Raw genomic sequence first — 14,205 nt, forward strand, 5'->3', positions numbered from 1 at the left:
TAAATAAAATTTAATATTTTATTCTTATGTAGTAAGTTCAATATATTTATTTTCAAATCCGCCCTTCTTCATATCTCTATTTATTTCAATTCAGTATGATAAATATATCGGTTGAAATGTACATGCAAATATTAAAATTTCAACATAAGATATGTAAATACATAAGAATTGTGTGATATGCATGTAAATAATGTCACATTTCTATTAAGATTTTACCATTTATTATGTATTATAGTACATATTGTTTTACTGTGAATTTATATTTAAAGGTACATATATTTAATGGCATCCTATTTAAATATAATTGAAAAAATAAATATTAATTATAAAAATTTAAAAAAAAATCCACACCAATAATATATTTAGGGCAAAAAATGTATTTCCGTGATCTACTATAAATAGGATTAAATAAAGACCGCTGAAACGAAATGTGAAAAAAAAAAAGAAGCAAAAAGGGGTTAAAATTTAGCGTTCGTAATCCTCGTCGCGCTCAAGCAGTTTGTGTGGATTTGAGGATTCGGCGGAAGTTGTGGTAATCCTTGGCGCAGCGATACGGTTTCCCTTCTTCCTGCTTCAAACCCTAGCTCGACGGCAATTCGTGCAGAGGAATCTTTCGTGTTTTCGATATCTTTCCTTTTTCATCGCGGGCGGATTTTCGCTCGCCGGATTCGTGTCCGAATCCTTCTTTATTTTCTATTATTTTCAGATCTAGATTTCCCTGTCTGTACTTTTGTAATTAGTTGTAATCGAATGGGGGGGTGAGGTTTAAAATTGGCGCCAGGCCCAGGAAATGTTGTATCTGAAGCAGCCGAACAGGGATCTTGGTTGCAGGCGGCCGGAAAGGTGATTGGTGGCCGCTGATGCGGCTGAATAGGGATCTGATGGCGGCGGGAGACGGCGCCGGGAGCTTTTGTTTGCAGAAGTATAAGCTTTATGAGACTCGATCGGTCAGTGGAGTTGTCTTCTTTGTATAATTTATCTTCTGCGTATGATTGATGTACTGTGTCCTTTTGTTTGATTGTTGCTCAATAATTCTTGTGTTTTTTTTTTGTTTGTTTGTGGCTGTTTTGATTGATATCTGATTTCTAATTATTTCCTTAAGTTTTTTTTTTTCTTCTCAACCCTCTGTTCTGTTGAGTTGTTGAAAGATATTTTTCTTGCGAGATCCTTTGATTTTGCCATTCTAATTTTTATGTTGGTTTTTCACTAGCTGATATATATATATATATACATACATATATTTGTATTATAATTATTCCCTTACTTTTCCATCTCTCCCGTGAAATCATTAGTTGCAGAATTGCTACCTATAAATTATTTTTTGGTGATTGACAGCCAATCAACCTATTTTTAGCATAAATGATAGGATCTACTTTTGAAGGATTGCGTGTGTCAAGCTGCTCAACATTTAGTTTGTTTTGCAGTGTTTCATCTCTTCAGATGTTCTAGCCATTACTTTGATACTATATATGTTTAAATACTTCTATCATAAATATCAATATATTTATCATTTGAGAACAACAAATGAACTAAAAGCTTACCTTTTTTGTTGTTTTATTCTTTCAATCTTTGTTCTGTTCTTGCTATAATTTCTTGTTTGTTGTGTGCAACAGAAATTTTTCATGATTGGATGGGACAAGACTAGAACAATATGGAAAGTTTTGTCAATTGACAGGCTAGAGCCTTCTGAGCTGAACATCCGAGAAGATCCTGCAGTCTACACTGAAACCGAGTGTGAAGATTTGTTAAACAGAATACATAATGGAAACAGGTCAAGTGGTGGGCTTAGATTTGTTACACAGTGTTATGGAATCATCGGTGAGTTCTTCCTCAAGTTATTTTAATTTTCTTATACTGTAATTTACAGCAAATTGCACTTTTCGTAGCACAACATCAACGGGTTGTTATTGTTGTAGGTTTTGTGAAGTTCTTGGGACCCTACTACTTGCTGCTCATTACAAAAAGGCAAAAAATTGGTTCAATATGCGGGCATGCGGTCTTTGCCATCTCTAAGAGCAAAATTATCGCAATTCCAAATCCTACTGTGTCGGCCAATATGCCATTTTCTAAGGATGAGAACAGGTCTTTTGTTAATTTCTTTTGTAATAAATATGGGATGTTTCATGGTGGTCATTTTGTCTATAAGGGATCAAACAGTTGTTATGATGTTTTACATACTTGTATTCTCCTTGAAAGCACAATCCAATTATGAAGATTTCCACAGTTTTACTTGCCCATTTTTGTTCTTACAGGTGGTGAGGGATTCGTGTGTCTATTGATTTGTTTCAAAAATTATTTCAATTTAGCTGTTTGTATTTGCTGTGATCTCGTATTTTGTATGTTTGGTTTGCATTAAAACCTATCATTAGCGTTATTTATAAATATTATAGCTCAAAACAAGCATTTATATGTTTTAAGGTTCCCTGAATTAGCTAAGGTTGGTGAGTGAGACGCAATTCCCATTTATGTTTGTACAATATCATGGCGCCTATGCCAAATTGGCTACTTTCTACCAGAGGTATATTCATATACTTCTTTTTGGCTTGGTATGCTATATCTAAGAGAAGATGCCCAGGTTTATTCTATCATTTTTATTTTTATTTTTTTTTGCAGGGAATTTACAAATTTTTCTAACTATATTTTGTAATCTTTGTCATTTCAGCATTTATGTTATTCTATAGCAATTAATGTATTCTTAATTTTCCGTTGATTTTATAGGTACAGGAAGCTTCTTTGCATGGTGGATCTTACAAGGGACTTCTTCTTTAGTTATTCGTTCAATATAATGCGTAGTCTCCAGAAGAACTTATGTGATGTAAAGTCTGGAGATGTTCTGTATGAAACAATGTTCGTGTGGAATGAGTTCCTAACACGTGGAATTCGCAATAACCTGAAAAGCACATTGTGGACTGTGGCGCTAGTGCACGGTTTTTTTAAACAGGTAAATTAATAGGGAAATTTACATACATATCACACGATTCTTATGCATTTACATATCTCACAATTCACATCAAAACTTTATCACATAAAAAATAACTCTATTATCAGTTTTTAGAAGTCAAAAACGTACTTTTATTCACATGTTTAAAGCACCAAAGTGCTATGTGTGCTAACATTGAAGTTTAGGCGTGTGATATGTAAACACATAAGAATTGTGTGCTATTTATGGAAATGTGCCAAATTATTATTACCTGTTTTGAGATGGTTTGTACTGTGTGTGTATTAATTTATTTTGTTTATTTGTTTTATGTTTACAATTGACATTGGCAATGTATTGCAGGTTTCATTGATGTTCTTCGCTTTCTGTTTTTTTTTACATGACAATTAATTGAATTGTCAATTAATTAAATTTTATTGATTTAACTATTAAAGTTTTTGTAAGATAGATCTGTATTTTCCTTCTAGTCATGAATAAGCCGGTTTTCTCTAGCACTAAATCTGGTCTGAATCATTAAGATTGAACTTTTAATGTAAGAATATATTGATTAACCAATTATGTAGTATTTATAGCATCACTATGATCTTCATGTCTAATGGTATAGATTTAAATGGTATGTGTTGATTTCTGCACATAAATACTTTTAGACTCTCAGTGCTTCAAATTTTCGACTTATTTTGAGAGAGAACTTACTAAAGTATTATATACTGCATTTGCTTCCAACTTACAATTTTTTTTCTTTTTTGTGATTTTGACTGTTGTGCTATTTTTTTATTGCATATTTGTAAAAAAGAAATTTCAAGCACTTTTCTAAAATATTGTATTCCGAGCACTTTTTGTATTCCGAGTGTAAAAAAAGAGCACAATTTATTACATATTTGAAGATCTATTATACTATTCATTATTTTATTATCATTATGAAGTTCATGTTCAAATTTTTTTGTAAATTTACAAATAAACTTATGTTGATATAAAGAAATAGTATTTCGATTTTTATGAGTTATTTCTAAATCTAACCATTCTATTTTTTGTATATTTTCCATAAATCGTATGACTCTGATACCAATCGGGGGGTGTTTTCGGGTTTCCGTTTATAGAGATGTACCCGTTAAAAGACTCGTATAAATCTTGTATAGCTCTTATTAAATTACTTTTTAATATTTTAATTAATTTAGAGAAATCTCTGTGGATTTCTGTTGATTTTCTTTTTTAACTCTCTCATTTGGAGTGCGAACACCCAAAACATCTATATATATTGATATTGTTGTAAACTAGTGGCCTATCGGCAGGAGTACAGAAGCTAAAAATAAAAAGTTCCTCATGCTTTTGACCATTTCATTTGCTGCTTCCTCACCATATATAGAAAACTTCTATTTTTACACATTTTTTTTATTCATGTGTCAAAATAATTCATTTATCACCTCCCCCTGCTCTCATCGACCATAATCACACCATGTTCTTTTTTTTAGTTGAAATCTATAATGATGTAGAAAAACTTAAAGTTAAAAATTTTTAAGTTTAGAAATGATAAATATTTTGTAACTATTTTTGTAACTATTTTTAGTATAACTATCTTTAGTAAGAAATGTTGTATTTTTGAAAAATGTAAAAGGATTAGACTTTTGTTTTCAAAACTTAAATGTTTTCGAAACTTAAATTTCTTTTATTAAATAAAAAATTGGTTCAGATGTGGAACCAATTTTTGATTAAACACTAATCCTCAAGTTTCTCTCCCTTTTTTCACCTACTCTTTTTCTTTTCTTTCATTTTTTTTTCACTTTTCTTCTTTCTTTTTCAGTCAAAGATTACTATATCTTGATAGGACTTTAATGATTTTGAATTTCACTCATTCTTTCCTAAAGCAAAGAGTTGATATTTTTTCTTTACTTAAAAATATAATAACAGTTTTGAAAATTACTTTAGAAATTTAAGTTTCGAAAACAAAAGTGTAATCCTTTTACATTTTTCAAAAATACATCTCGTACTAAAGATAGTTACACAATATTTATCATTTCAAAACTTAAAATTTTTTAACTTTAAGTTTTTCTACATCACTATAGATTTCAACTAAAAAAAGAGGATGGTGTGATTTTGGTCGATGAGAGCAGAAGGGGGTAATAAACGAATTATTTTGACACATGACTAAAAAAATGTGTTAAAAAAGAAGTTTTCTATATATGGTGAGGGAGCAACGAATGAAATGGTCAAATGCATGGGGAACTTTTTATTTTTAGCTGCTGAGCTCCTGTAGATGTTTTGGGTGTTCGCGCTCCAAATGAGAGAGTTGAAAAAGAAAATCGACATAGATATTTCTCTGAATTAATTAGAAAATTAAAAAGTATTTTAATAAGAGCTATAGAAGATTTATACGAGTCTTTTAACGAAAAGATTTCTATAAACGGAAACCCGAAAACACCTCCGATTGGTACGATTTATGAAAAATATACAAAAAAATAGAATGGTTAGGTTTAGAAATAACTCATAAAAATTGAAATATTATTTCTTTAGATCAACATAAGTTTATTTGTAAATTTACAAAAGACTTTAAACATGAACTTCATAATGATAATAAAATAATGAATAGTATGATAGATTTTCAAATATGTAATAAATTGTGCTCTTATTTTATTCCGAGGACTTTTTCAAAAATAAGTTAATTTGTATAAAGACTTACAATTCCGAGCACTTTTTTAACCAAAGCTTTGTGTTATTTCTCAATTATTTTTGTGTCCAGGTCAAGCTGTCGATCTCTGGGAAAGATTTTGTGTTCACCTTAATTGCTCGGCGCTCTCGTCATTATGCTGGCACAAGGTTTTCTCTCTTATTAAACTTAAAAAGTGATTTACAATGCAACTACTGCATTATTGAACTTTCAACTTACATCCGCTTTTTCATGAATTAGATACTTAAAGCGTGGTGTCAATGAGAAAGGCAGAGTAGCAAATGAAGTTGAAACCGAACAGATTGTATTTGATGCAAGTTCTAAAATTGTTCCAGAGAAAATAAGTTCTGTTGTACAGATTAGGGGTTCTATACCCCTCTTTTGGTCACAGGATAGTTCATGGCTAAACATGAAACCTGATATTATCTGTAAGTTGTAGACTTGTGATTGAAAACTGCAATATAATCAGTCTAGTTCTTATTTTGATTTTGAAACTTGATGTTTCAGTGGAGAAGGACCAGAACTATGAAGCAACACGACTTCATTTTGACAATCTTATGAAGAGATATGAAAACCCAATTATTATTTTCAATCTTATCAAGGTAGATTAATAACTTATAGCTGCTTTGTAAGTTTTTATATTGTATTGAAGTCATCAAAATGTGTTCTGCTTTGCAAGTTCTAGCAAGTACTTACGTGATCTTTTCAGGGTGACATTTTTGTTGATGCTTAGAGCTATTTGCATGCAGACATATGAAAGACGGCCACGAGAATCTATCCTGCGTGCAGAATTTGCTAAAGCTATTGATTTTATAAACAGAGATCTCCCAGCAGAACAACATTTGAGATTCTTACATTGGGATCTTAGCAAACATTTCCGGAGGTATTAAGTTTTCATCATTTCTATTTCTCAAATTTACTTTTTCAATAGTTTTTTATTATTTCAATAGTTATAGATTTCTGATATTGCTTTCAAACTAAATGAACTTTATGTGCCACAGAGCAAAAAATGTGCTCGAGTTATTGGTCAAACTTGGATCAGATGCCTTGTGTTTGACAGGCTTCTTCTATTGGCATGTGCCCTCTTCTTTAAGAATGCCGGGTCCTTTAAGCTTACATTTCCTTGTGTAAGTATTTTAATTGTAGGCACATATCTTTTTACCTTGTCTTTTGCTTTTTTTCTCATCTTTTTATCCCTGCCGTTCACTGTGTTTTAATAGGAACTCTACCTGTCTCATTCCTTCGTCAGTTTTGTATTTTTTTGAAGACTTACTTTCCTTTTAGTATAAGTACTAGGGTTGTAATTGAGCTGAGTTTAGACTCGTTAGTCAAGTCTGTCATGGATTGGACTTGGTCAAATCATATCATGTCCGGTTCGAGCTTGAGCCGAGCTTTCATATGCGTGTTCATTTTTGGCTTGTTTAAAATTTTTAATGTTCATACTTGATTTATACTTGACTTATTTATATCAATTGAACAAACAAGAAATTTAAAAGAGTATTTATTTCATATAAAATTAAAATTTTGATTGGCAGTAGATTTTTCATATAGAGCTAGCAAGCAAGTTAAAAATTCAAATAAGTACTTGATTTTTTATATAAAATTATTAACAAATACTTTTACAAATATCAATAAGTAAACAATTGAATAGATTTTAAATTAGCATCTATCTAGTTTATACTAAGTAAAAAAATAACATGTAAGTTGTAAATAAGCTTTATTGCAATCAAATAACAAAACTAAATACTAACAAATTATTTCTTTGAAATAAACAAAAGGAAGAAGTTACATATTTATATGCACATTGATATTAAATTATAATATATTACTCTTAAATATATAATTAAATAAGTTATTTTATTCACAAATTGTTTTAAAAATATAAATAAATAAGCAATTGAATAAATTTTAAATTAGCATATAATTAGTTTTATACCAAGTAAAAAAAGATAATTTCTAAGTTGTAAATAAGTTTTCTTTTAATCAAATAACATTAAAAAATAAGAAAAAATTGTATTAAATTTATATGCATATTGATATTAAATTACAATATTACTTTTAAATATATAATTAAATAGGGTTAGTTAATCAAATTTTATTTAAATAATATACATATAAGTATAAAGCATCTAACGAGTTACTTGTTGAACAACAAATAAGTTTGTTTGTGAACATTAACAAATGAGTTTGATTATATTTAAATTTGGTTCATTTAACTTTAGAGTTTCAAAAAAATGTTCAAATTTGTTTATTTACTAATTTGAACAAATATGGTATAAGTATTAATTGAGTCGAGTTCAAGTTTTCATGAAGTGCATTGTTTCATTTACTACCCTAATTAGTACATTAAAACATGATGGATCAATAGGATTACTTCTAATGTACACATTCCTGTGAATTGGACAATATGATCATTTGCTTTAGTATGTGTATCCATGAAATTTTCTGAGAAAATTTTTTAAATTTCTCTTAGCTTTGCCTTTCATTGGCAAATAATTTTTGCCTCCGATTTTCTCATTGGTAACCATGCAAAAATTACATGAACTTAATTTTCTCATCCAAGTGTTGTTTTATTGTAGGGTGATATAGGTTTTAGGGTTTAGTGGCCAATTAACAATTTGCTAATAGTGTGCTTATCCGAAGATAACCAACATCAACTTAAACTAAATATCCAATCTTTAATTTACCATGATGAGAAAATAAAGATTATTTCAATGATTTTGTTCTTTGAATTAATTTCATGATGTGGCTCCCTCCTTGTCCGTGTTACATACTGCAGGAACGATGGTAATCACAATAAAAGCAGCGATGCCATCTTCACAGGAGATGGGTACCAGAATGATAATGAAGGAAACTCTGGTTTCTCTTCAAGGAATACTTCTCAAAGCAATTTGGATCAATATTCTTCTTTCTCCAAACCGCCAATGCTCCAAAAGGGTGTCCTCCGTACAAATTGTATCGATTGCCTTGATCGAACAAATGTAGCCCAATATGCCTATGGCTTAGCTGCCCTCGGCCAGCAGCTGCATGCCTTGGACTTGATCGATGTTCCGATGATCAACTTAGGTTCCCCTTTGTCCGATGATGTGATGGATCTTTACGAGAAAATGGGCGACACACTTTCTTTACAATATGTTGGCTCTGCTGCTCATAACAAGGTATTTCAAGATTAGAACTTGTTCAAGTTCTGCAGCTTATATTATTTGACATTATTTACTTGTTTTCAATAAATAGTCAAAACCCTTTGATACTATATTCAAAATTATTTCAGTAAATATGTAATTTAATCATTCATGAAATATAATCTTATGCTTGTTTATTTTGTTTATTATATTCTATGCCATTTAATTGATTTGATTTTCCAGGACAATGTGCTTAAACATTTAATGACTACTGTATATTCTCTGTCATTTTGCATTTCGTTGTGTTTTGTGCAAAATTGTAGATATTCTGCGAGAGAAGAGGTCAATGGAAGGCAGCCACTCAGTCTCAAGAATTTTTTAGGACTGTTCAAAGATACTATAGCAATACATACATGGATCCATTGAAACAAGATGCCATAAATGTGTATGTTTTTACATTTTCCATAACTTTTTTTTTTCAAATTTGTGGGACATAGTTCAAGCTATGTGTTTCAGTGTTCAAAATTTAAATGTGTGCAACGGGCATGTTTTTTTTTCCCCCCTAAACAAACAGGTTTTTAGGGCACTTCCAACCGCAAGAAGGTAGAGCAGCACTTTGGGAGCTTGGCTCTGATCAACATTACAATATTGGGAGGCATGCCGATCCTTTTACTGGGGAGAACACAAAGTAAGTTACCTGAAAATGCTTCGCAGTATTTAACTGTAAAGTTCTTGTTAAAAGTTTCAAGTTGTCTCACGTGGGATGTTCCCCCAAACTAGAAAGTGAAATGTTAGAAGTTGTTTTGAAGTTGTCAGCATGATGCCTGGCTTACAGTGAATGTAGTACCTGAAATAAAATCCTCTTTACAATTCTCTTTGATACACTGAAAGCTTTGTTAGACTTGTTTAAAGCTCATTTTTTGCGGGATTATTTTCTCATTTATGGCCTCACACCAAAACAAGCATTTGGTATATTCTTTTAATGGGGCATTTCATATATAGCAAACAATTCTTATGAATTTACATATCTCACTTCTAATATTTCATATTCACACACACAACACTCAAATCTTTCACATCATATCAAAAATAACACTATTACCACTTTTTAAAAGTGATCTACCCCTTTTCATGCATTTCATGCATAGGTTTAAAGCACCAAAGCTCTATGTATGTAAATATGAAAGTTTAGATGTGAAATATGTAACTTTGTTTATGCCAGACAGGACTACTATGGAAGCTATACATTTATTGAGAGGTTTGATGGAGAAGTTCAGAGATAATAAGGAGGATTTACATTTGATTTTTATTGATTTAGAAAAAGTTTACGATAAGGTTCCAAGAGATATCCTTTAGAGATTTCTTGAGAAGAAAGGTTTTGATATGACCATTCAAGTTATTAAAGATGATATGCATACTAGAGTTGCATACTAGAGTTGTCATACTAGAGTTGTTACTTGTGTTCGAACTGAAGGAGGATTGACCAATTATTTTCCTATTTCTGTTGGATTATATTAGGGATCGTTTTTATGCCCATATCTCTTTGCCCTAGTTATGGATGGTCTTACTGGAAGAAGGATGTACCTTGGTGTATGCTTTTTGTTGATGATATCCTTCTCGTGGATAAGACTAGAGAAAAAACCCAGGAAAAACTTGAATTATGGAGGTCTACATTGGAGTCTAAAAGCCTTTAAGTAGAACTAAAACTAAATACATGGAATGTAATTTTAGCAGTAGTAGCTCTAGTGGTAGAAGTGTAACTTTGGGTGATCAAATTATTAAAAGGTGCGAACGATTTAGATATCTCGGGTCTGCTGTTCAAAGCGATGGTCATATAATGTGGATGTTAATAGTAGAATTCATGTTGGTTGGTTGAAGTGGAGGAATGCTTCGGGCCTTTTGTGTGATAGAAAAATACTGCTTAGACTGAAAGGAAAATTATATAAGATGGTGGTGAGACCTGCAATGCTCTATGGCGCAAAATGTTGGCCTTTAAAAGACGAGCATAATACTAAGTTAAGTGTTGCCGAGATGAGAATGATTAGGTGGATGAGTGGCTTTACACTTAGAGACAAAATGCGAAATGAATATATCCGTGAAGGGTTGGTGTAGCTCCTGTGACGGACAAAATTAGAGAAAGTCGTCTTAGATGGTTTGGTCACATTAAACTTCGATCATCTGGTGATCCGATTAGGAGAGTAGATGTTTTGATCCGATTAGGAGAGTAGATGTTTTAGATTCGACTTATGTTAAGAAAGGCAGAGGTAGATCTAGGAAGACTTGAGCTTATTGTATAAAAAATGATCTTAATTTATTAGAACTAAATGAAAATATGACACTAAATAGGACGCAATGGAGAAAAAGGATTCATGTAGCCGACCCCATGTAGTGGGATTAAGGCTTTCTTGTTGTTGTAGTAGTAGTTACCAACTTCATTTGCCATGCAATACCTTAACATGATCTTATAGTCTGATTTTTTTCTTAAGAATCACTTGTTAATAATTTGTTTTTTAATAGATCATTTATTAAAAGATCCCTTTCGGAGGGAAATATTCTATGTGAGAGTGACACACCTAGTTCTAGTTCTAAAGCGGGAGAACGAAGTCCTCAAAACATGCATACCTCGGTGGATACCAAAGGTCTTTCTGAGTCAACGCCCGAGATGCCAACTTCTGAAAGAGTCGTATCCTACTCCAAGTAAGTTCTTCTCATTGTTTGCACTCTAAAGTTGCAAAATTCGCCAAAACATAACAAACACGGACACACATTTTTCATGTAATTCATATTGTCTAAATAAAATGATCAAAATTCCTTGTGTTCTTTTCCAAAATGTTCATCATTTTTTGCCAGATACATTGCTGTTAGTTCTCGTCGGATGCAATTTGTTGATAGTGACCATGGTTATTTCCATCAACTTAGATTTGATGAGTCAAGCTTCTCAAATTTTCTAGATCTGGACCACATTTCTTCTTCAGGAAATTCGTGTGAAGAGGAATTCTATGAAAGGTGACAGTATTCTCTTTTGGTTTTCTTAGCATTTTCAGAGTTTGAATTTTAAATATATTTATTATTCCAGCTGTGCCTCACTTGGTTTAGTTTACCAATTTTATTTCTGATTTTGAAGTTTTTCTGACAAAGTTATATCTAGTATGAGAAGTAAAGTGGCCAACAGGCAAATTGTTTATAGAGTTTAGGAGTGGGTGGCTGATTTGTCTACACATTTTTATTTTAGATTACTTCAATGCCGCATCATCTTACAATTATGGTGTGCTAACAAGTTGCGTTGCACAAAAAAAGAGCATTGTGATTGAGAACCCTAATTCAATTAGGTTTGAATCTGAAGAACAATCCGAACAACATTGCAGCAAATAAGAAATTTTGAGTTGCAGTTAATTTTTTTTTTGGGAAATTACATACATAGCACCCAATTCTTATGGATTTACCCATCTCACACGTAAACTTTTTTTTTACACACAAAGCACTTTGCCTATGGATGAAAAGATAGATTCACTATTAAAATGTTATAATGAGCGCTACTTTTCATATAATATTTGTAATTATGAAAATTTAGGGGTTAGATAGGTAAATATGAAAGTTTTGGCTTAAAATCCCCTTTTTCTTAATGAAAGAATGGTTAAGTTATTTATTATAGTTGTGTTTTCTTTTTTGATAAAAATGTGGCCATGTTATTATTTGCCAGAATGTTCTGAAGATTATGATTACTTACTGTATGGCTTAAGCCTAAACTTAATTAGAAGTTATTTTTAATGCCATTATGTAGGATTAGGTTTTAATCTCAATGGCACTAGGCATACACTCAGACTTTCTTGAAAGGTTCATTTACATACAGACCACCCAATTTCAATGTATTTACATATCTAACACCTAAATTTTATTTTTGACATATATACCGCCAAAATCTATCATATCACATAAAAAATAGCACAATTTTAACTTTTATAAGTGAATAAACCTTTTCATGCATGTGCAAGTTGGTGTGTATGTAAAAATTTAAGTTTTGGTGTTAGATATGTAAATACAAAGGAATTGAGTGGTCTGTTTATAAAAATCTGTCTTCTTAAAATTATGGCAAAAAATCTCATTGTCATGCTTTTGTCAAATGAAGAGTGCACTATTGTTGATCTTCAGCCATCTAGTCATACTTTAAAAGTGAATTCTGAAAATTTTTGTGGCTGGTGCGGTTGATCAACCAGAAAGGGGTCGGAATAATGCTGACTAAAATCAAATTCTTTTGTCATCTATTACTCATTTAATCTGATTTTGTTCTTGCAGGTCATCACTTATTAATTCTCCTGTGGAGAAACTTTCCAGTGAAAATGTGATTATTGAGTTGAATGCTGAAACACCTTCAAATTTAAGTTGGGATGGATCTAGCTGCAAGGTTTGTCTTCTACTTCTTGAAATTTGCTGTTTTGGTCTGTTAGCTGTGCACTAGGTAGTTGATAAAATTGCTGGGGTATGGAGAAAATCAGAAATGACTTTCAATTTTTTAATGGCACCAAATTAACCTTTATAGTGGATGCCTTTAATTTGCTTTGCTCTGAAACTGTTGCCTTGAATTTTTCCTATGCAAAATTTACAACATATTTTTTACAGGACCCTAAAAATTATTAGCATATGCTTGTTATAATATCTTGCTTCCAATCAATGTTCTGTGATTTTTAATATATCGCTACATTCCATTGCTATTGTGTACTTCCACAGAATGGAACAGTTACAGAAGTGGAGCAGTCGAGGGTTGGTGATCAGAATATTGATATTGGTGAATTTTCGGAGAGATTTCATCGTTGGGTTGACCATGGAGGATCTCTTTGCTTTTGATCTTTAGTTTCCCTCTGATTATACTTAACACCATATACTTTGCAGTACTTGGCTTCATCACGGCCTCGGAAAGAAATACATCTACCTAACATTTAAGGAGCAGGTAAAAAAATGCGAGAAATTAACAATGAGAGGAATGCGAAGGCCCTCTACCTTTCTCCCCAAAATGCTGAAATTTCACATTTTTGTTTTATTTCAATGTCTGTGCCATAGTTGCCATTCTTTCCCATCATAATTGTCACAACCATATTTCTAATAATGTGTATATATGTATTTATATGTTTACTTTTTGTATTTCATCAGTTTGTGAAATCAACGTAAATCTATTCATTCCTCATCCAATTTAGATTCTTTAATTTTAGAATTTGCAAGTAATAGCAGTTTTATCTTTGTTCTCATTGCCATTACTCTCTGCTTACATTTCATGCAAACAAAATCATAAAATGTAAACACTCTCCTCTTCCTAGTTGTAAAATTCAGTACTATCTGCTTGTTTAGGAGTTATTTTTAATTCTATTGCATTAATTCATTTAATGATTTTTTTTTAGATTTTTCTACTAGTCACTAGTTTATTAAAGCTATTACATATTGGGAGTTTACGTTTGTCTTACATATCACACAATTCTTATTTATTTATGCAT

General features: G+C 31.5%; 1 protein-coding gene across 2 annotated transcripts; it reads left to right on the forward strand.

Annotated features, from left to right (window-relative positions):
* Positions 1-438: 438 nt before the first annotated feature.
* On the forward strand, positions 439-13,901 carry LOC110029426 (phosphoinositide phosphatase SAC4-like). 2 transcript variants are annotated; one of them, XM_020731711.1, is made up of 16 exons: positions 439-947; positions 1,614-1,818; positions 1,917-2,082; positions 2,719-2,941; positions 5,673-5,749; positions 5,841-6,028; positions 6,108-6,202; positions 6,350-6,483; positions 6,602-6,727; positions 8,380-8,758; positions 9,046-9,167; positions 9,297-9,410; positions 11,240-11,419; positions 11,573-11,728; positions 13,016-13,124; positions 13,448-13,901. In XM_020731711.1, exons 1-16 carry the CDS (start codon positions 861-863, stop codon positions 13,562-13,564), a joined length of 2,478 nt encoding a protein of 825 aa, XP_020587370.1. In that variant the 5' UTR covers positions 439-860; the 3' UTR covers positions 13,565-13,901. The 2 variants fall into 2 exon arrangements, with proteins under 2 accessions (XP_020587370.1, XP_020587371.1); XM_020731712.1 differs by having other exon boundaries at positions 11,642-11,728.
* Positions 13,902-14,205: the final 304 nt, after the last annotated feature.

This window comes from Phalaenopsis equestris, unplaced genomic scaffold (genome assembly GCF_001263595.1).
Source record: "Phalaenopsis equestris unplaced genomic scaffold, ASM126359v1 Scaffold000572, whole genome shotgun sequence".
Classification (NCBI taxonomy): domain Eukaryota; kingdom Viridiplantae; phylum Streptophyta; class Magnoliopsida; order Asparagales; family Orchidaceae; genus Phalaenopsis; species Phalaenopsis equestris.